The sequence below is a fragment of the Notechis scutatus genome, chromosome 1 (assembly GCF_049901735.1).
Source record: "Notechis scutatus isolate UNSWTSFEM ecotype Mainland chromosome 1, rNotScu1.2, whole genome shotgun sequence".
Lineage (NCBI taxonomy): Eukaryota > Metazoa > Chordata > Lepidosauria > Squamata > Elapidae > Notechis > Notechis scutatus.
The window spans coordinates 44,909,231-44,931,650 of NC_142009.1; the positions used below are offsets into that span (position 1 = coordinate 44,909,231).

At 36.6% G+C, this 22,420-nt stretch overlaps 1 protein-coding gene across 1 annotated transcript in view; it reads left to right on the forward strand.

Annotated features, from left to right (window-relative positions):
• SRBD1 (S1 RNA binding domain 1) overlaps positions 1–22,420 on the forward strand; it is a 146,701-nt gene that overhangs the window by 76,079 nt on the left and 48,202 nt on the right. The window contains exon 16 of the mRNA XM_087953112.1: positions 4,168–4,250. Within this exon, the coding sequence (XP_087809238.1) occupies positions 4,168–4,250 (83 nt within the window). The remainder of the gene's footprint in view (positions 1–4,167; positions 4,251–22,420) is intronic.

Consider the following 22,420-nt stretch of genomic DNA (forward strand, 5'->3'; position numbering starts at 1 on the left):
TCTGTTTGATTTCATTGTACGAGGTGCAATGACAATAAAGTAAACTAAACTAAAACATTACCTTATAGTTTGGTGTGTCTTGTTTGAGGGCTTCCCTATGTTGTTTGAGCTTGCATATGCATGCTCTCAGAAGACCAGCAAAGGATTTTATGTTGTACCTTTGAGAACCATGGCTAATTCAGCATCGTGAAGATTGAGAGTTGTGGTTTGCACAGCCCTACTTGATATAGAATTCCAACTTTGTATACATATCTTGCCTATTAGAATTATGCTTTGTTCTATTTGATTCCCTTTTTTCCCTTTATATTTTTCTGAGCATAGTCATGGAATATGGCACTGCTGTTTAGATCAGTCCTCCCAACCTGGTGTTTTCCAGATATGTTGAACTTCAGTTTATCATGGGATTTAAAATCTAATATACCTGAGGGATGCTACATTGGGGAAGATTGCTTTAGATAGTGAATACTTCATTTTATATGCTCAGGTAAATTCTTTTTGCAATTCTGTTTTTTCTTGTATTGTATATGTTATTCATCTCTTCATCTTATTGTTAACTTCACCCATCATTCTTTTCCTCTCGCTCTTTCTTAGTAAAACAATACTATCTTTTAAAAGTTTCCCTTGATCCATACCATCAGAGTTCCAAGTGGTAATTATAAGAGAGTTTATTATAGAAAAGCATTTCTTTTGTAGGCTGTTGTATTTGCACTGATTAATCTTTTGTTATTTTGACAAAAAACGCATACGTGAAGTCTTTGAATTCACAAGTTCTCTGTTATAGAAGCCGACAGATCAGATGTCACTAACATTGTTGTTTCTAAGTCAGGCTGGAAGCTGCCATTGTTCATATATGTTAAAACTTGTATTAAAGGATGTGAAACCTTGTGTGTGACCGAGCCATGAACTTTAAATTTTAGTATATAACTTTTTATTTTACAAAGGAAGAATATGCGGATCTTTGGAATAAGAGATAGGTCATGGCACATATTAGTTGTATCTGAATGTGCACCTCATGTTCTGGCATTTGAAATATTTAAATTAAACAACTGAGTTATTATGTCCTATATTGTATCTGATAAAGCATCTATGAACCATTCTAAGAAAAAAAAAAAATAACAGTAGGTATTCTTCAGGTACTGTGTGGCTTTCGTAGTTAGGTTTGAATTAAGGGCAACCAAATTAAACAGACTGCCTCTTAGTGTGCCAGTCTTGTCATTTTTTAAAAATGTTTTATAGTTTATAACTAGGAACTTGAAAGCTGACAATATTGGAATATCTTTTTCTTCAGAACCCTGCTTCTTTCTTTTGGTTGCTGGGAATTGCTAATACTGAACTAGAAACTTTCGGTTATGATTGCAGATTGTAAGGGGTGATACTAGTCAGGCAGGAATGTGTGATTCTCACACCATAGAAAATTATTTTGTAAGTAAGCGATGGGTAGTATAAACCTTCAAGGCCAGTAAACAAGTAGACACAAACAAGTAAAATCAAAAAGGGAAACGGAGATCCAGAATTCAAGCTTTGATACCAGCATATAGGGCAAAATTTCTCGGTGTTGTTAAATAGACAGCATCTTATAAGTACTGTATGACTTTATAATTTTAAAATCTACTCATTCTGATTCTCTTTGGACTTATGGAATCTAATTACTCTATCTGATATGAAACTTTAATACGTATGTTCCATGAGTATAGAACATGATTTTGGTTGCATAGTACTCAGACTCTGGGCTGGCCCTAGTAATTCAACCTGGCCACTGAATTTTCTCTGTCAGAAAGTACTATTCAAGGGTTTCTATTTTGTCCCGGAGTAACTGTGTTATGCTGTATTCCTTCTCAGACTCTGTAAGTTAAAATTATTTCCAAATGACCTTTCCAAACATTGTTTTGAGAATCTTATCAAGATGCATCCAAGAACAGCCCAGGTCAAAGTGAATGTGACAGATTTTATCAATAGGATACTTAGCGGACATCTCTCATTGGCCTGTTGCCAGATCATCCTACCTCCCCCCCCTCCAACAACAAGTAGGCTACCCTAATTACTAATGCCAATTGCAAACTTTGCTGTTCTTATTGCTCACGGGTCAGGCCTGAACATGAGCGCTTAGCAGTATTTGTTCACATCCATTCCTTGTCTTTCTCCACGGAAGCCTTAAGTATCAGGTCTGTTGCATCAATCTACTGCAGTCCTTTAGTAAAACAAGCAACTTCCTGGGATAGGCACACAAAGAGAAGCTATTTGGGAATCATTACTCAGTATTTGGTGGAATAGTCACAATCCCCAAATCCCACAACTTCTCCAACACAAGTTAGAACAATAGACATCCAAGGCCAGGTCTCTACCAGGCCACTTAGTTTCCAAACAAAGTCTTCCCCTTCCCCAGCTGCAATTACAGGAAAGGAGACTTCCAAGATTGGTGTCAGTCCAGACAGGAAACATGACCAGATGAACTAATTCTATCTTATTCTAAGGCTACATTTGTCTATGCAATTATTTATTTATTAGATTTTTTCCCCACCTTTAGTACTTTGTAAGTAACTCAAGGCAATGAACATACATATACTTCTTCCTCTTCCTATTTTATCCACAACAACAACTCTGGGAGAGGGATTGGCCTGAGAGAGAATGACTGGCTCCCTCTTTGCCACTTCTTGCAAGGCCTTTATCATGTATCACTGTGTTCAACTCTTCACAAATTTCTACCTGTCTTGTCTCTACCCTACTATATCTTATTGTCACCTTGGTCTCCTCTCTTTCTTTCCGGTCTCTTATCACTACATTGCTATTCCTTCCCCTCCTTGTCACTTTGTTTCCCTGATCACCACTCTCAGGTTTTCCACTCCGTTCCTCTTCTATCTACTTCAAGCTCTGAGAACAAGAGTGACAGCAAACTTTAATCTCTAGCATAACTAATGTAAAAACAACTAATTCATAATATCTTTCTGTATCCCCAAGTGATTGTCAATCACAAAAAGAAAAGAAAACCTACTCAGGACATCCATGTCACCTAGGGAAGCAGTCCAAAACCTTTGCAGCTTGACAGCCTGAGGGAGGAGGGAAGGTAACTGGGCCATGCGAATGGCAGTCCAGTGCATGGGCATGCGCAGCTCGACTTGCACGAGCAGTGAGCCAGATCGCGTATGTGTAGTGCACTGACCCGCCACTCATGTGGCCTGGTTCTGAATAGGGTCACAGCCTGTAGTGGGCCATGGCCCGGGGGCTGGGGATCCATGACCTAGGGTTATATTTATTTGCTATAATGCAAATGAGAACACACTTAAACAATTTAAGCTAAAAAATATATTTTTTCAAAAGCATAATTATTGTATACTTTGTGTTGCTTAAAATAAATAACTGGAGCATCTTTTCTCAATCAGATATTTCAGAATCAAAGATTTGATGCACCAATATTAAGAAACATGGAGATGTTTGTAGTATTTCTATAATTCAGCCTGAAAGTCAAATTTGTAATTGACTTCATATTCACTGAATATGAAAGGAATTAGTTTCTTAGAATTTATTTATTTATTTATTTATATTTATTTACTGTACCTGACTCCCAACAATCCTTTATACTGACTGAAACATACATATATATTAATATATATTAATTTCTATGATCTACCGTTATGTTGTATGGCCATATAGCACAGATTTTTCAGTGCTATTTTTATGTAAAGATTACTTTACATAAAAGTCTGGCCTCTGCCTTTGTGGCATCCATATTGGTATTTTGTAAGCTGTTTTGAGTTGAGGAAACAGGGAATAAGAGAAAATATATGGAAATCGAGGCAATGAGAAAACACAAAAATCCCAATTGTTTATATAATTTGTCTAAACTAATTAATGTTAATACTTGATTACTGTGGCATGTGTTCCTCTTAATGTGTTGTTTGCATTCCTTCAATATAATCACTCTATTTTTCACTGTACATGCCTGGCAAGATTTTTTTAAAGTTAAATTAATGAAAACATGCTGCTTGTGTTCACCACAATATGTATTTTATCATTTGAGACTTAATTATAACATACACTACAGCTTTATTTTCTGTGCAGTTAAAAAGCAGAATGAAAATTCATTCCACTAAGTAAACCTAATGAAAAGTACAATAATTTTTTTTGTCTTGCATTTCACATAATACCATTTCTTGCTCTGTTTTTCCCCAGTTTCCATTGCAAGACGTGTACAAGATCCCTTAGCTGAACTAGTGAAAATTGAGCCCAAACATATTGGAATTGGAATGTACCAGGTAAGGCAATGTAAAGTATTTTAGTCTAAAAACTGTTGGACTAGTCTTTAGCCCAATATGATAGGAAACAGAATTGAGACTGTATGTATGTATGTATGTATGTATATGTGTGTGTGTGTGTATGTGTGTGTGTGTGTGTGTGTGTGTATTTATATGGTATAAAACCACATTTAAAATAGTAAAACTAGTAAGAAGAATCAAATAAATTAATATAATAAAATCACACATCCCCACCTCCCACCTCAGTGACAGCAGATCACACAAGCCATTTAATGGGCTCCATACCACTCTGAGTTCCCCAGGCCCGCTGGCAGAACCAGGTCTTCAACGCCTTCCGGAAGAGAATTAGAGTAGGGCCATTCTAATCTCTAGGAGAATGATGTTCCAGAGAAAGGGAGCCACCACGGAGAAGGCCCTTCTTCTGGGTTCCACCAGGTGTATCTCCCTCGGGGATGGGACCCACAGCATTCCCTGCCTCCCTGTTCTGATGGGTAGATGTAACCAGCAAGAGACGGTCCCTCAGATAACCTGGTCCCAAGCCATGAAGGGCCTTAAAGGTAACAACTAGCACCTTGAACAACTAGCACCTGGAAGCAAATGGGCAGCCAATGCAGCTCCCACAGGAGCACACCGGAATATATGTGCACACCGGAATCTGCACAAAACGGTGCGGGCCGCTGCATTTTGCACCAACTGGAGCCTCCAGATGCTCTTCAAGCGCAGCCCCATGTAGAGCACATTGCAATAGTCAAGACGGGAAGTGACTAAGGCTTGAGCTTGGAAATGGTCAGCTAGTTATATGTCTGTTTTAAAAGTTTCATGGAATGGTAATAAATATTTATAAATAGTTGTATATTTTTAATTTTTTCTAGCATTAAATATGAAGACTTAGGGTTGCAGATTTATTGCCTATTAGAAACATCAAATCAGGCTTCTAACTTGATCTGCAAATCTTCTCTTTTATATAGGTGCAATGGTCATTTTGAATTTTTAATGTCTCTTTGGAAAATGCTGTAAGATTCACAGTTCAGACAATTGGCCTCTGCCCCTTTTTGCAGTTTTTTCATCTACTATTTGTAGAAGCACTTACTGTACTTTTCATTAATTAAATGGCAAATTAATTCATTAATTAAATTTCATTAATTAAATGGAAACTTTTTAGATTTTATATCATATACACACACACACATATTTATAGCTATCTGACTGACTGCATGGCTGCTCTCTGTGCACGCACATACATGCACACAGACACACAAACATTAGATTAGATTAGATTAGATTAGATTAGATTAGATTAGATTAGATTAATAGATAGATAGATAGATAGATAGATAGATAGATAGATAGATAGATAGATAGATATCCATCCAGTGAGTTTTGAAATTGAATGCTGAAAATTATATGTGCCATAGGTATATATGATATAAAGCCACTTAGAATTGATTATAAGATGGATGGCTATATAAATGTCTTACGTACATAAATGCATAAATAAAAATATGTGCAAATACAATGTAGTTGATAGAATATTGAACTGAAAAATGTTTTTTTTTAACTAAAATTGCACATTTTTTTCTGACGAATTCATGAATCTTTAAACCTTGAATAGAATAAGGGATAAAAGAAAGTGATAGGCAGAGAGACAGACTGATTTTAGAAGGATGCCCATGTCTGTGCAGCCTACATTAAAAGATAATTACAAACTAGAAAGATCGATTTCTGAAATATGAAATCGTATAAAGGGGTCAATGCTCATCCTAACCCGGAGTGTACAGGAATGGAGATTTTTTGGACATTGTCAAGGTGGGAGTCGTATAATCTATTGCTATGCGTTACCAAGCATATCAATATCCATTGCCATATTTTAAGGCAGTTTTCTGTTATTTATTGCTGCACAGACTCTTAGAATTTACTGTTATGTGAGGCATGCATATACACAGATATGCATATTAATAGAGACAGGAGCATGGTAAGTATGGGATCTTATTAAATCAATATATGTCATAAGCAAATATTTGATGAAAAATAGTTTAAATTAATTAATGTTTAAAGTAGTTAACTTTTAATTTAATGATTAATATTAGTTAAAAATGGAAAAATAATCATTTTGAAAAACACTTTGAAGAGCTCCACCATCAAATAGATAGTGTACTACTGTATCTCTTTCATAAACTGGATCCTGCTTGCCCACTTGCTGTTTTCTAAACAAACAGAATACCAGGTTGTCTGTGACTTTTTTCAGCATTATATTAAGTTTACTTGTGAGGCTGAGAGAACAGAGTTTGCATCGATATGCTCTTGAATATGACATCGCATGTGTTATTCAGAAACGACAAAAACATGATAATCCTTCAGAGGAAGGAAGTTACATAGTCAGTGGGATCTCTATCAAAGATTGAGTGAATATCGTTATTATAATCATTGACCAGAACTGCAAACAAAAACACATTTAAAAATAAAGTAAAAGCCAGTTAAAATATTACAATTAGCAACGGGTTTATCAGTAGGTAAATAAAAGTCTGCCTGTTGTGCTTGAGCCAGGGGTGGGATTCTACCAGTTCCCACCAGTTCTATGGAACTAGATGTTATGATTCTGCCCAGTTTGGAGAACTGGCAAATCATGCCCCTGGCTGGCCCCGCCCCTTCCCAGCCACTTGCCTCTAATGAGGCTGAAGAGCCTGGAGCAAGAATCCCTTTCTCTCCTCCCCTAACCCCCACCTGCGCCTATCCCATTTGGAAGATATTGAGTTTTGCTGTTGCTGATGACACCCTCAGTGCTTCCTAAATGAGGTAGATCGAGTGGGAAGTGGCTGGTTGTGTGTGCCTGTGAAATTAAGCCTCCTTCCTATAAAATCCATTCAGAAAACAGCGGAGCAGATATGGTTTAATTCTGCTTCAGCCCAGATTGCTGGGAGAGAAAGTAGTTTAAAAGTATTATTTAATTGACTAATTCATTCGCTTCCCGACATTTCTTGTAGTACCGAGGAGCTGCTTGCCTTTTTAAAATCCAGCGCTGCTTCTCCGGTTGGGTTTCAGAATAAAAGCCAAGGAGCTCAGTGGTTCAAGGAGAAGTTCCAGGAAGCGTTGCTGTAGCTGAACTGGGCTTTAAAGCATTTTAAAGTAGCCTGGAGCAAGTATCCCTGGGGGAATGGGGGATTTTACTCTTTAAAGCTGTGTCCTTGTGATGAAGGGCAGTTTATATTACATTTTATAGATTAACCCACCAGTAGAAAATAGGTAACATCCATTTGAGGTCAATCCATGCATTTAGTGAGGAGGAGGAAGAGGAGGAGGAGGAAGAGCAGGCAATATTAAATCAGAGCCTAGGTACAAGGGGCAATCCAGTAGAAGTGCCTTGATGGTTCTGTCCAAGCAGAGACAGGAGCGTGGTAAGTATGGGATCTTATTAAATCAATTCATACAGAGATACAATGCTCAGTATCTTTAAAGTTGGTAATTCTTTCATGTTACTGACTTGGGAGTAATCAAATGATCGGGTCTCATGCTGCCTGGGGAATTCTGGGAATTGAAGTCCACCTGTCTTAAAGTTGCTAAGCTTGAAAAACATCAGAAGTACAACTTTTTGTGAGCCTGGGTTATTTTCCTGCATTTTGGGAATAAGGAAATTATCCTATGTGCCTGGTGCAGCGATGCAGCTGAAATTTAGTTAGATGCTAATTGGAAGATTAAAGCAGCAGATACAGATAGTCTTTGACTTACAATTATTTGTTTAGCCTCCATTTAAAGTTACAACAGCACTGAAAAAAAGTGACTTATATTCCTCCCCCCTCCATGGACAGAGAGAAGAGACAGAGAGAGGGAGGGAAAGAGAGAGACAAGAGACACATACAGATAGAAAGAAAGAGGGAGGGAGAGAGAGGGAAAGAGAGAGAAGACACAGAGAGAGAGAAGAAGAGGAGGGAGGAAGGGAAAGAGAGGGAGAGACAAGAGACAGAGAGATGAGAGAAAGAAAGAAAAAGGGAGAAAGAAAAAGAGATGAGAAAGAGGGAGAAAGAAAGAGAGAGACTGAGAGAGATGCCTGTTTAAAAGAAAATAGAAAAATGCCTCTGTGTTTAAGGTTGCAGACCCCGAGTTAAGCAAACACCATGGTCGTTAAGTGAACCTTGTGGTCATTAAGCAAACACTGTGGTTGTTAAACAAGTCTATTTTCCCCAATTGGCATTTTTAACCAGAAATCAGAAGGAATTGTTGGAAACTGGCAAAAAACACAGAAAATTTCAGTCACAAGACTATGTGGGATGTTGTAACTGACATAAGTGTGTGTGTGTGTGTGTGTGTGTGTGTGTGTGTGTATGGCTGTCAAAACACCAAAAACAAATCAAGTAGCTCTGGGGAGGTCAATCATAAATTAGAACACTTGCTAAGCAGCTGCCCATTAAGCGACGACCACTTATATTTGGTTTGCCAGTCACATGGCCAACTAGCCACACCCAGCCAGTCACATGACCACAAAACCATGCCCAGCCAGCAAGCCACACCCATCTAGTCACATGACCACCAAGCAACACCCACAAATTAGGCCACGCCCACAGAACTGGTTGTTAAGAAATTTGAATCCCACCCCCGGCTTGAGCCTTAGCTGAATATAATTTTAGTGCTGGTTGGATATGCTGGTGAAGTGTAAAGATTGAATTTCAGCTGCTGTTTTTTGAGCAATTTGTATAACTATCATTTTGGTGTATACTGTGTTTGGTTCAGCTATGGAAACCCATACCCAAATATTTAAAAGATTTCACTTTGGCCATTTATACTTCAGGCATGCAGTTTAGGTAGGTCTCTTTACAAAGATCAGGAACTTAGTTTTACTACAGTTTCACTCTGTTCCAAAAATGGAGTAGATTCTGTTTCCAGAAAGCCACAGTTGAATGCTTTTACAGGGAAGTTGGTCAGTATCACATTGATTGTCTAGATGAAATTTCTATACAAGAGTAATTAAATTTCATTGAAATTAAAGGGTAATCTATCAGGGAAGACCATGAGCCAACCCAGTTGGAGAATTCATCAGTCAGATCACTATTGATAGATCCATTCAATTGATATAAAATTTTGTAATGAACACTGCCCGCTCTAATTCCCTTTTGAATTTTTAGATTGCTGGTTTGTATGGGAGAATGCAACGACTAGGTAAAAAGCATCTTATCGTTTGTCCTGCCTTTGCATTTAGATCACCAGAAACCATTACATATTGTAAGTAGAGGAGTTATTAATCATAAGTATACTAAATGTATGCTTCAAATTTGGTCCACAAGTAATAGAACATTGTTAAATTTTAGCAGCACAGACATTGCATAGCAATCCCATTGGTTGTAACTGTATAATTTTTAATTGTAGTTTACTTGAAATTTGTATACTCAGGCCACCATCCAAGAGCTACTAAAAGTGAGAACGACTTCCCTCCTCGCTTGTAAATCAGCTGTTTTCTCACCAGATGTCTTGTGTGTCAAATTCAGCCACATAATTTATGAAAAGCAGAGTTTTTGGATTTCACGTTCCAGCCTGCAGTATTCCATGAAATAATTTTTAGGGTTTTAGAACCTGGATGTCAGTCTGAGTTTCCAGTAATGGCTATTTTGTAAGAGGCATATCATCAAGAACGGTGGGAATATAAGTTGGTTCATACGGTTTGGTTTGGTGTTAAGATCAGATGTCAGAGAAAATAATATCAATATTAGAAAGATCTATTCCAGGGATATTGTGAGGCCCAAAGCCAGACTTCTCTCCTGTAAATAGTTGCGAATAGCTGCAATAAGAGTTCTTCTCCTTCGTCAGTTTGATCTTCAGCATATCCATCTAGCACCCTTAGTAATTTAAAAGTAGTTTCAGTGGGATACAATTGGAGAGCTACACTATGAGGGGTATTAGTGTTAAAAAGATGTCTGAATCCGATGAAGGCAAGAAAATAGCTTTTTTTTTTTTCAGGGTCTGTGTAGATTCTGTCATTGATGTAGCACTTTATCAAGCTGCAGATTGTTAGGATTAGACATTAAAAGTTCTCAATTGGTGGTCAGTGTACCCAGGCTTTTTTTGTGGTTGTGGAATCATTAGCAATTTGTTGATTGAGTTTATTACCACAGTCCTGGATACACGATAGGATGATATTAATTAATGGTTTTGCTACAGAGGCTACTGTCACCAACGTTTCTATTAATTTATGCAATCTCTGTATGATGTCTGCTTGCTCTGAATCTGGCAGTGTACCAAAGGAGTCAATCAATTTTTCTTCCAGCTATCTAGCTGTAGATAATGCAGTCTTTTGATTAGAGCTCTTCTTTACCAAGGTCATTGCTAGTGAAACATAGTTATCTGGATTCAAATTGTTAGATTTAAAGTGATAATATCCTTTTGGGGAAACTGATCCAAAAGTGGGTTCGTTTTCTCTGAAAAGAAAACATGTACTGGGAATATCAAGAAGGTGCTCAAGAAGGGCTTCGTGCTGTGGATTTTAAATTGTTTAAATGTTAGCAGAATTCACATGCAGCCTCTTATATGGCAGCTATTGGTGCGTAGCAGATCTATGAAAGGGCAGCTGGGTCAACCAAGGCTAGAACCTTTTTGAAGTCCTTATCACCCTCTATTCACTGTATTATTGGAAAACTGCAGAGTGATCTGATTGGTCTATTAATGAGAATTGCACTTATTTCATCTCTGCCTCAAGGAAGAAGAAAGTTCTATAAACTGTTACCTTTCAATTTCTATATGTAGTTCCCATTCTGAAGTGTTATAAAAGTTATGTGGGTTATGTCTGTCTGTAGAGTATGTAGAGTCATAGTTAGTTACTGAAATTATCTATTTATTACATTTTCTACTGATTTAAAGGCTTTGGTGGAGTCTCTTATTCCTTTTTCCTATTGTTGAGTTCTGCTTTATATTTTATGGAGTTGTACCTAGAACAGATAGATGACCTCTCAGGCATTAGTGTTTATAAAAGGTAAATTAAAAGAATATAAAATGAGAATAGCAAGTTCAAAGATAAAGTAAAATAAAACAGACATAGATTCACAGCTGTTCACTCATTGCCATCTTTAGAACACTCCCATCAAAGTTTGTTTGTGACCAAATGACTCGGTTTAACAAGAAGTCTTAATATGTTCTCAAATAAATTGTTTGAGAATTTTACACATTTTTGATATATTCAGTAATTCCAAGCTTAAAGAATTGAGTGTCCTTTCTGATAGCCAGGGGAGGAGAATGTATGACTCCCCAAAGATTATTGAACTATAATCTGATTTCTGGGCCATGGTGCTGAATTGCTGTAAGGTCTTTACCCCAGCAAGTGTTCTTGCTGCTGGCCCAGATACCTAGAAAAGTTATTCTTACCAAGAAAGGTATCTCAAATTTATTTAATAGGACAAAAACAGTTCTAGAAGTTATTTTATTTATTTATTTTATTTTATTTATTTATTTGATTTGCCAATTGTTTACAAGATAATAAGTATAAATGTATACATAGTTGTGAATACATGAAATGGGTACATATAAGAAAAATAAAAGAATAAGAGAAACAATAGGACAGGGACGGTAGGCACGTTGGTGCGCTTATGCACGCCCCCTACAGGCCTCTTAGGAAAGGGGTGAGGTCAATAGTAGACAGTCTAAGGTTAAAGTTTTTGGGGTTTGGGGAAGAAACTACAGAGTCGGGTAGAGTATTCCAGACATTGACCACTCTATTGCTGAAGTCGTATTTCCTGCAATCAAGTTTGGTGTGGTTTACTTTGAGTTTGTATCTATTGTGTGCTCTTGTGTTGTTATGGTTGAAGCTGAAGTATTCATTGACAGGTAGGACATTGCAATGTATGATTTTATATACCATGCTTAAGTCAGACCGAAGACGGCGTAATTCAAGGTTTTCAAGTTCTAGAATTTCAAGTCTGGTGGCATAAGGTATTCTACAACGAGGTAGAGGAGTGGAGAACTCTTCTTGTGAAATATTTCTGGACTTTCTCAATTGTGCTAATATCAGATACGTAGTGTGGGTTCCAGACTGATGAACTGTATTCGAGTATTGGTCTAGCAAATGTTTTGTATGCTCTGGTTAGTAGTGTGATATTACCAGAGAAAAAGCTACGTGGATTAGGTTAACAACTCTTAATGCCTTTTTGGCTATGTAGTTGCAGTGGGCTCTAGCACTTAGATCATTAGAGGTGAGTATTCCAAGGTCCTTTACAGAGCTTGAGTCATCAACAAGATCTTGACTATTCAGCTTGTATTTTATTTTCTGATTTTTTGGCCAATATGTAAGACAGAGCATTTATTTGTTGAGATTTGAAGTTGCCATTTGTTTGACCACTCTGATACATTGTCAAGATCTTTTTGTAGGGTAGCAGTATTGTCTGTGGTATTGAACAGCTTTACATCATCAGCGAAGAGAACGCAATTGCTCTTAATATGATCACAGAGGTCGTTTATGTAGAGTATGAAGAGAGTTGGTCCTAGAACACTGCCTTGGGAACACCACTATTGACAGGTACTGGATTTGATAGTACGCTCCCGATTTTGACCATTTGTTGTCTGTTTGACAGGAATGCTTCTATCCAGTTATTCAGTTGTCCAGAGATACCATAGGATTTTATTTTTAGGAGTAGTTTGTCGTGTACCACTGAATCAAAGGCTTTACAGAAGTCTATGTAGATTGCGTCTATTGCTTTGCCCTGGTCGAGTTGTGTCGTCCATATGTTTTTGCAGTGTAAGAGTTGCAGATTACAGGATAGTTTTTTTCTGAAACCAAATTGTTTATTGGAGAGTAGGTTTTTGTCTCTAAGTGAAGGATGATGGATTGGTTAATAATTGATAATAATAATAATATTATAATAATTGATAATAATAATAATAATTTTATTGATAAAGGATAATGTTTGTAGCTCAGGGTTGAAATGAGGGACCCTTGGTGCTCTCTGAGCTTGGCTGTTTTCTAGCAGACATTTCATTACCTTAACTAGGTAGCATCATCAGTGCTGGTAAGAGAGGAGTTTACTCTCAATTTATATTCTAGTGGTTTGCTCTGTCAGTACTCTGAAGTTCTATATGGCCGAACATGAACTGTAAATTAATAAAGAATTTAATGTAGAAATGGCGCATTTGATGGGTCAGAAAGATGAATACTTGGTCTCTGTACATCATCAGCACCTACTGCCTATGTTAGTAGATGTTGATTTTGTGTCAGGAGATTCAAAATCTTACAGAAATAGATGAATCAGAAAATGAGAGGAAGAATCTTTCTACTCCCGATGGTTGCTGTAATGTTGATGTGAAATTCGTCAGAGCATTTCCCCTTGTTATAAAGGTTATATAGGGTCTTTTTGAAAGTATAATGTGTTGAAATGAAATAAATTTTCTGATGCAGGCAAGATGACAAGCGTGCCTTGTGGTTTATCTTTAATCCTCCAGTGACAAAATGGAATAAACAATAGCTTTAGGTAACCCAAATTGCTTGCTTGTCAAAAGTTTTTAAACAAAGCATCACCCTAGATGATATGTAAGATTCATGTAATGTAAAGGAATTGTGAACCAACAGAGCATTCAGCCCAATGACACTTTCAGAGACAAATTGTTGAACTTGTGTGTCAAAGGTGTGATTATCCTTAGGCACAGAACAAATCTAAAAAGAAAAGGATTAAGTGATTTCTTCCTTCAAATATAGTTAGGTATTTGTTTTCAACAGAAAAGTTTAAGGGCAAATAAAGAAGGAAGACTTGTATAAATCTGGAATAGAAGCAAAAATTCTCTGTTTGATAGTTGCTGTTTGGTTGCAAACTTTTTCTCTTACCAACACTGATGATGTTACCTAGTTAGGGGCTGGCCATTTGTGGTGATCTAAAAAAGGACCAGTGATGTGTGTGGCACAGGATTTATTTATTACAATAAAACTACTTAATTTAAATGGAAAGGAGAAGCATTATGGTGCTTTCTATACCATTTATGTAACATTAGTAAGCATATTCACTATTTTAGATTTTATTGTCGGGTCATGCATAAACAAAATATGCATGACCAAACAGTATTTGTTGGGGGGCAATATGCTGACTCAGTAAACAGCTTATAGAGGGTTGTAAAGCACTGTGAAGTGGTATATAAGTCTAAGTGCTATTGTTATTGCTATTTCTTAAAGGGCCGTCATGTTTTTTCCAGTTAATGCAGAAACAAGAAAAAAATACTAGTTATTTCAATAAATATCAAAGAGATTCTGTGCTTATTCAAGGGCAAAAATACTTTCAGAATCATTATCAATATTTTCATAGCCATATTAATTTTACACCCCCCCCCCCCCATTATGTTAAATGTTAACTAAGTACCCAATAGAACATATCTACCAAGTGTTTTTATAAAGCATACATTTTATTTATCTTTATGCATTAAGGCATCTTTATTTCATTATTTTATGGGTCATGTGATGACCTGGGACATGGCACAAAAGCAACACAGTCACATAAGTAAGAAGAGTCCCTTTAATACCTCCAATTTTGCCCCCAATGTCCAGGTTACCTTCGACTGGAGAAAAAACTCTCCCAAGAACAGTCTTTAAATGGAAGAAATTCAGTCCGAAAACAAAGTACATACAAACTGTAAATAAAAATCCACACAAACCACGCTGCAGTAATTAACTGCGGGATGAGGGCAGGATAAGGAATTGCAGACTTGAAAGGCCAGTAAAACACACACAGTTGGGAAGACGCCAGGACTCCAGATAAGCCTCAACAATACCAGATAATTCACGATTTGCTCTCAACAATTTGCTGTGTGCAACCTCCCTTTTTAAACACTGTGTTCCAGCTGCAGCTAATGAAGGGAATCAGGGCCCTTTCCTCCCCCGTAAGCCATGCAACTCACGTTACTCCCTTCTCCGTTCCTCCTTGTGTGCCCTAAGATGAAGAGAGGGTGGTGCTGGATCTTCCTCTGAATTCCCCTCTGCCTTGCTCTACCTCTCCCCTGCTCTGCCCAGCCAGACTTTGCCCTTCCCCAGTTTCTTCCACAGCCAATGGAGCCACACTCCCACTCCCTGTCAGCTGCTCGGCCTCCCCCTCCGAATCAGATTCCAATAGGGACATGACAGGTCAAATATAAGCTCTGTGCAACTGGATTCCCCTTTCCTCAACAACGCTCTTGATTGAGAAATATTTTTTATTATACAGTGATTATCATTGTTGATCCTTACATCAACAAAAATACGCATTTTTTATCAGTCATTCTTTAAAAAAAATAATTTTTATTCTCCCTTTTCATTACATACCATGAATTAAATTAAATTAAATTAATCTCTATTTTAAACAAAAATTATGCCCTAATGCAGAATTATGTTGTTTGCTTTTACAACTGTAAGTCATAAGCAATTAATTTTCCTTGGAATTAATTTACCATTCCCAGTAGCATTGTATGTTGATACAGGGTTAAAGATAGCTTAGTGTTTTTCTTCAGTAAGTTGGGTGCAACTTTGGATGATTTCAAGTTAAAGGAAATTTTGAATATTCTTAACATCCTACATACAAGATTATTTAAGATGAATGCTGTAATTCTTACTGTCATCCAGATGATTATTCTAAATTTGTATTCAAGGTTTACCAAAATATAAAGAGAATCAGCAGTTCTCTTTCTGTTTCGTTTTACATTTCTTCCAATGTTTAGTTCAACAAAGGCTTAAATGATTTTGTGTCCCCAAGCAGCCAAACAGAGGCAAAAGGCAAAACTGAAGTCTTTGCATTTGTAAAGGCTGACCACTACATAGTTAAATGGGGATTCCCCTAAATCCAAAAGAGGGTTCTTTCTCAATGTAGAAAAACCTAAAATATTTAGTTTGATTGTATGAGATTACGGAGAACACCACCGCCTCCTCTTCCTGTCTTTTTTTTTTTTTTTTTTTTTTTTTTTTATGGAAAATGCATGATATATATACTTATTACTAAACATTGAAATCAATTATATTTTTTTAATTTTCTGGAACCAATTATTTTTCTGTTATCAAAGGAGGATGGTAGGTTAGACTGAGGATATGATTTTCAATGTTAACAGATGGTATCTTCTTTTTGAGAAGAACCCAACTCAAAGATAATTTTAGTTTTCATTAAAAAACTAAAAAAAACCTTTGAATGAAGCTCATCATGTTTTAACCTTTAAATTATATTCATGCCCCTTTGATAGAATTTAACAGATTGTTGATCCATGTATATTTTCAAGTATTTGTGGGAAAGTGCCTTCTAAATAAATGAATCTGAATAAGTAGAACAATATTCAATAGTACATACGCTTTAATAAAAGCATTTTTGTTGGTTAGACTGCAGCAACCATGCTTTCATCATTTCTCCTACTTATTGCTCTAGTCTAGATGCATCACAATTAAATGATTTTGTGTCCCCAAGCAGCCAAACAGAGGCAAAAGGCAAAACTGAAGTCTTTGCATTTGTAATTTTCTATGTCACGTAACTATAATGTATTGTATGAAAATGAGGGATACAGTTTTGTGTTTAAGACACATATAGACTGATCAGTAGGAAAAGAAATGAGGTTAACTATCATAGGGAAAACACAGTTCACAAAAGTAGAGTTGCGGAAGTGATATATGGCTTAAGTGGTAATATGAGCAAATATTTGGTGGTCCAACTTTCTGTTAAAATAAAATCACTCTTTTCAACAGTTTCTCTGTTGGATATTAATAGATGATAACTTGGATATGACAAAACAACTTATTTTGCTGCATCCACTTAAAACCATGTTGAAAATGCTGATTATATAGTTTCATTTAAGTTTGACTTTGCCTGGATATTAGAAAAAAGTCTTGGTTGTTTATTTCAATTTATTATTCAGATTTCATAGTTACACCTTTAAGCCAAAATGATATGTATTACAGGAATTACAACTGAGATGGAATAATGTTCCATATTATTTGTGTCACACTTAATTTTTATAATAACATACAAGTCTTAGAATACCACTTAACAAGACATGAGTTTAGAAGTACTGGATCTGGGGGATTTGATGTGGCTTTATCCAGGCAGTCATGTTTCTTTAATTGTGCATTTTAAATGTTGTAAGCTGCCCAGAATCTTTTTGGAGTTGGATGGCCTCAAAAATCTGACAAATTAAATTAAATTAAATTAAATTATACATTAAGGTTCATGTTAGATATTATGTGTGATAAATTTCCTCACTGATAAGACTTTTTAGAGCCAATTTAAAATTTTCAGAATTGAGATTACCTCCCAGCCTGAATATTTGAGAAAACTATTCATATATAAGGACTTTTTTTCTTTACCCGCTGCCCAGCATTCTAAATCTTTTTTATTCATTTTACCTCCACTACTTGTTTAGGAAAGTCTTCATTATTGAAACATCTGTCTCTTATATTCCTTTACTCCATCTGAATCAGTCTCCAGTATAATTTATATTGCATTCTCTGCAGTTTGGTCTCACCAGCTGTTCTTAATGTTCTGCCATGGTGTTATCTCCATACTAAAGTAATTATTTTTAGATGATGTAATTCTGGCAACAGGCTTTCTCCCTATGCATAATATCTCATACAATCATAGATAATGTGGGCACCATTTTTTCTACAGACACTTCCTTCGGTGCCTAGCAGTCTCTGTATCTCATCTAACTTTAATTTGTTTTTAAATTCTTTTAATTATTTTTTTAAAATTACAACTTAATAAAAAGTTGTTATGCTAGAAAATGAAATGCCAGCCAAAGTAATAACCAAATACTTAAGGAACTCATAGCTCATGGTGAAGAAATGATGCTGCTAGTTTATTGTTTTAGAATCAAGAGCAAAGATGGCAATGTGCTGGAAAAGTAAAGAAAATATTAATAGGAAGGAAGGCAATGACAGAATTATACAGCACCATGAAGGGTAAAAATACTTTTAAAACAACAAACCAGAATCCAAAAAAAAGTGTTTTTGCAATAGAATTGTACAGCTGTACCAGCTAAAAACCGAAAAACAGTAAGATAAAGAAAATAGATTTCTTCAGATTACAGACCTGGAGACCCTTACAAAAGTACCAGGGACTGCATGAAGAATTATTCAATGAATCCTGGCTAAAATAAAGACTGACTGTTCCCTTTAAGACAAGGCTGGGCAAACAGAAACCTTTGCCCTTTGGCCATGTGGCATTAATAGATGATAGCCTTAAAAAGGATGCCATCCATAGCAAAAGTAAGTAAAGTAGACTACAGTAGAGAGGCACCATTGGTCATGCCTGATAACAACCTATTTCAAAGCTTGGATGAGGATGGTGGATTCATCTTGATGCTCCTTGATCTCTTTGTGGCTTTTAATGCCATTGATTATGGTATCCTGTTGGATCAGCTTAGAATGGAATCATTGTTTTGCTGTGGCTGTCCTCCTTTCTACAGTGGCTGAATTCAGCCGGTGTTGGCATTGCATCCATGGCAGATTACATCCATGGCTCCACACTTATGGAATGCCACTGAGGTCAACTATTTCTGACCTGTCATCTGTCAGTTTGTAATCAGGTATCATCAATGTGTTTATGTTACCCTTATATATAATATATCTTGACCCCAGGCTAATGAAATCCTGGCCCAGTGCTTGGAGGCTGTGCAGGTTTGAATGGAGAGAAACAGAGCTGCTTCCAAAAATAGTCTTGCTTCCTAGGACTTATCAAATGTTTCGGTCTTCTTTGCCTAGAGGATAGTTCTTAAATATTTTTGTCAAGGTTACCTCTCATACTGTTTACACCTTCAGACAGTCACTTATGCCTTGGTCACCTCACCATTGGATTAGAATAATACTCCATCCATGGTATTGCCAATGAAGATTACCTGGATCCTACAGCTGATCCAGAATGGCAGTGAAATTGGCTGTCATGGGTGTTCTATAGCAGGGGTCACCAACCTTGGGAACTTTAAGCCTGGCGGACTTCAACTCCCAGAATTTTGGGAGTTGAAGTCTGCCAGGCTTAAAGTTTCCAAGGTTGGAGACCCCTGTTCTATAGTATGCAGCTGTGTCCTCGCTGTTTTATAAGATGCACTAGTTACCAGTTGGCCTCCAGATGTAATTTAAGGAGTTGGCTCACCTGTAAATCCACTAAAATAAATAAATACAAACATGGCTAAAACCAAAAGGTCAGGATTATTTATTTATATGATAATCACAAAAAGCTGTCCTCAACTGTCCCCTTAAAAACGTGCTCTGGAATTGTCATGTTGTGGGTACGGGAGGGAGCAAATGACTGAATTCTACATTTAAGCACCATTCCTAAAAACACTTATTTTAGCTTGGCTTGCTTTAAAAAAAAAAGCAAAACAAGACAAATGGTCTTAAAATATTACTTCCACCATTTGAAATGTATTACTTTATTTTAATGTATTACTGAATGAGTAGCATATTGAATTCTTAATGATTTTTAAAAGAAAACTGCAATCAGATTGAATGCAGTGGGTTTTATTACTTGGTAAACAAGCATGGCATTGTCCTGCATATTTCTTAACCCACAAAAAGGAATAAAAACAACATGGCCTTTAAAGAGAATCATTTACAAGCCAAGATTAATAAACTTAAATTCCTTTATGGTTTTAAAACACTTAAATGGCCTTTTTAAATATAGAATCACAGTCCACTGAAACTATAAGGATAGGTATCAGATTTCCGTTTAAAACAAAACAAGCTACTGCTGTCCACATCTGCATTTATACATTGACAAATAGTTTTGATTTTGTATGTACTAAGGACCCAAATTGTTGGGGGCAATATGCTGACTCTGTAAACTGCTTTGAGGAGGCTGTAAACTTGCAGGGGTGTCCAACCTTGGCAACTTTAAGACTTGTGGACTTCAACTCCCAGAATTCCTCAGCCAGCTTTGCTGGCTGAGGAATTCTGGGAGTTGAAGTCCACAAGTCTTAAAGTTGCCAAGGTTGGACACCCCTGCTGTAAAGCACTATAAAGCAGTATATAAGTGCTATTGCTATATACAGGTAGTCCTCGACTTACAACCACAATGGAGTCCCAAATTGATGTTGTTAAGGGAGATCTTTATTAAGCGAGTTTTGTCCCATTTTACGATCTTTCTTGCCACAGTTGTTAAGTGAATCACTATACTTGATAAGTTTAGTAACCCAGTTGTTACGTGAATCTGGTTTCCCCATTGACTTTGCCTATCAGAAGGTCACCAAAGGTGATTACATGACCTTGGGGCACAGCAGTGGTCGTAAATATGAATCAGTTGCCAAGCATCTGAATTTTGATCACATGACTATGGGGATGCTGCAAGAGTTGTAACTGTGAAAAACAGTCATAAGTCACTTTTTTCAGCGCTGTTGTAACTTTGAACAGTTGCTAAATGAACTGTTGTGAGTCGAGAACTACCCGTCCTTGAAATAGGACTGCATCATGAGCAGAGCAGTCATGTGAATTTATAAGAATTATAAATTGTGACAGAGGAGCAGGTGTACTCAAAATCCTACTGAGTTTTGGTGGCAAAAAAGGAAGGAAGGAGGAACATTTTCCTTTGTTTTTTCTTCTCAACTTTTTTTTTGCTAAATATTCTTCGTAAATTGTTAACATGTACATATACATCTATAGCCTTTTCCACAAGTCTTAAAGTTAACAATTGATACACAATGCCATAACAATTGATACACAATGCCAAAATTAACAGTTTCAAACTGTGTGTAAAACAGCCATGAACAGTGCAAGAAATAGGAAGATGGAATGAATTTCCCCAAAAGATAATTGTGTGTAAAACAGCCATGAACAGTGCAAGAAATAGGAAGGTGGAATGAATTTCCCCAAAAGATAATAAAATTGCTACTAAGCTAAAATTGCTACTAAGCAAACATACTTGAGATACCTCTACGGAAAACCCTCTTTCCCTATCAATCACTCACCCAACCTCTGAAGACAAAGATACTTGAAGTCCTTGTATATCTGCTTAATATGCCTTTATATTTTTCAACGCAAAACATTCTTTATCATTGTACATGATACCAGGCTCAAATAAATTGCCTCTTCTAGATGAGGTTGTATTCCTTCTCCAAAACAGATGTGCAGTCTACAGGTGCTTGCAAATCTGTAGTTGCTACTAGTGGCCAGTTGCAGATAGCACAGCAAGTACTATCTTGTGCTGTGGTGGTGCAGTAATTAGAATCCAGTATTGCAGGCTAACTCACTGATCACCGCCAGGAGTTCGATTCTGACCAGCTCAAGATTGACTCGGCCTTCCATCCTTCCAAAGTCAGTAAAATGGGAACCCAGATTGTTGGGGGGTAATATGCTGACTCAATAAACAGCTTAGAAAGGGCTGTAAAGCTCTGTGAAGAAGTATATAAGTCTGAGTGCTATTGCTATTCTGCCCAATCTTCTGAACAAGTAATGCCTTGGTATCTGTTCAAACTGTGGTAATACATTTTATATAGGGCAGCCCTTGAGAAATCTTTCCAAACTCTAAGTAGTGCAGAATGTAATACTTAGGCTGAGTAGGATCTCTTTACCACACATTAGAATGTCTACTCCAAAAGACCAGCAGTGCCTGCCAAAAAGTATCATTTTGGTTTATAAGGTTATAAATGACTCAGAATTAGATTATTGAAGAACTGAATTTTTCCATATGGCCTTGCTTCGTCTTTATAGACTACAGAATATGTCATGCTGATTAGACACAGTCTGTTCTTATTTCCTTAGTAATTGGTTCACCCATTTTGTAAAATTGTCTCTAAAGTAATATTATAAAGGTCCCCAATGTGACATGCTTCCTCGAGCAATGTTAGGGTGTTCCCCTGAAATCTCACTGCAGTAATCCATAGTATTTAATTTTTTACATTTTATTTTGCTACAGTACATTATATTTTTGCTGAGCTAATTGCAACCCTTTATAATATAGTAATTTTATTAAAGATTACAATTTCTAACAATAAAAAAGTAATACAAAGTAAGAAATAAAAAATAGTACAGAAATGGAAAAAACAGAAAAAGCAAAAAAAAGCAAAAGTAAATATGGCATAGTAAAGAAAAAGAAATATATAAAGTTTTATGTTGTAAATCTTGTTGATCCAAAAGTTTCTGTTAGCTGAGAAGCAGTTGAACAATTTTCAAAAATGCTAAGAAAAGGAAGTATATGGCATTGAGGCACTGAGTTTGTGAGTGGGAGAGGCACTCAGTATGACAAGAGTGCAGTTTCAGCAACATAGGTATTCCCTTGTCT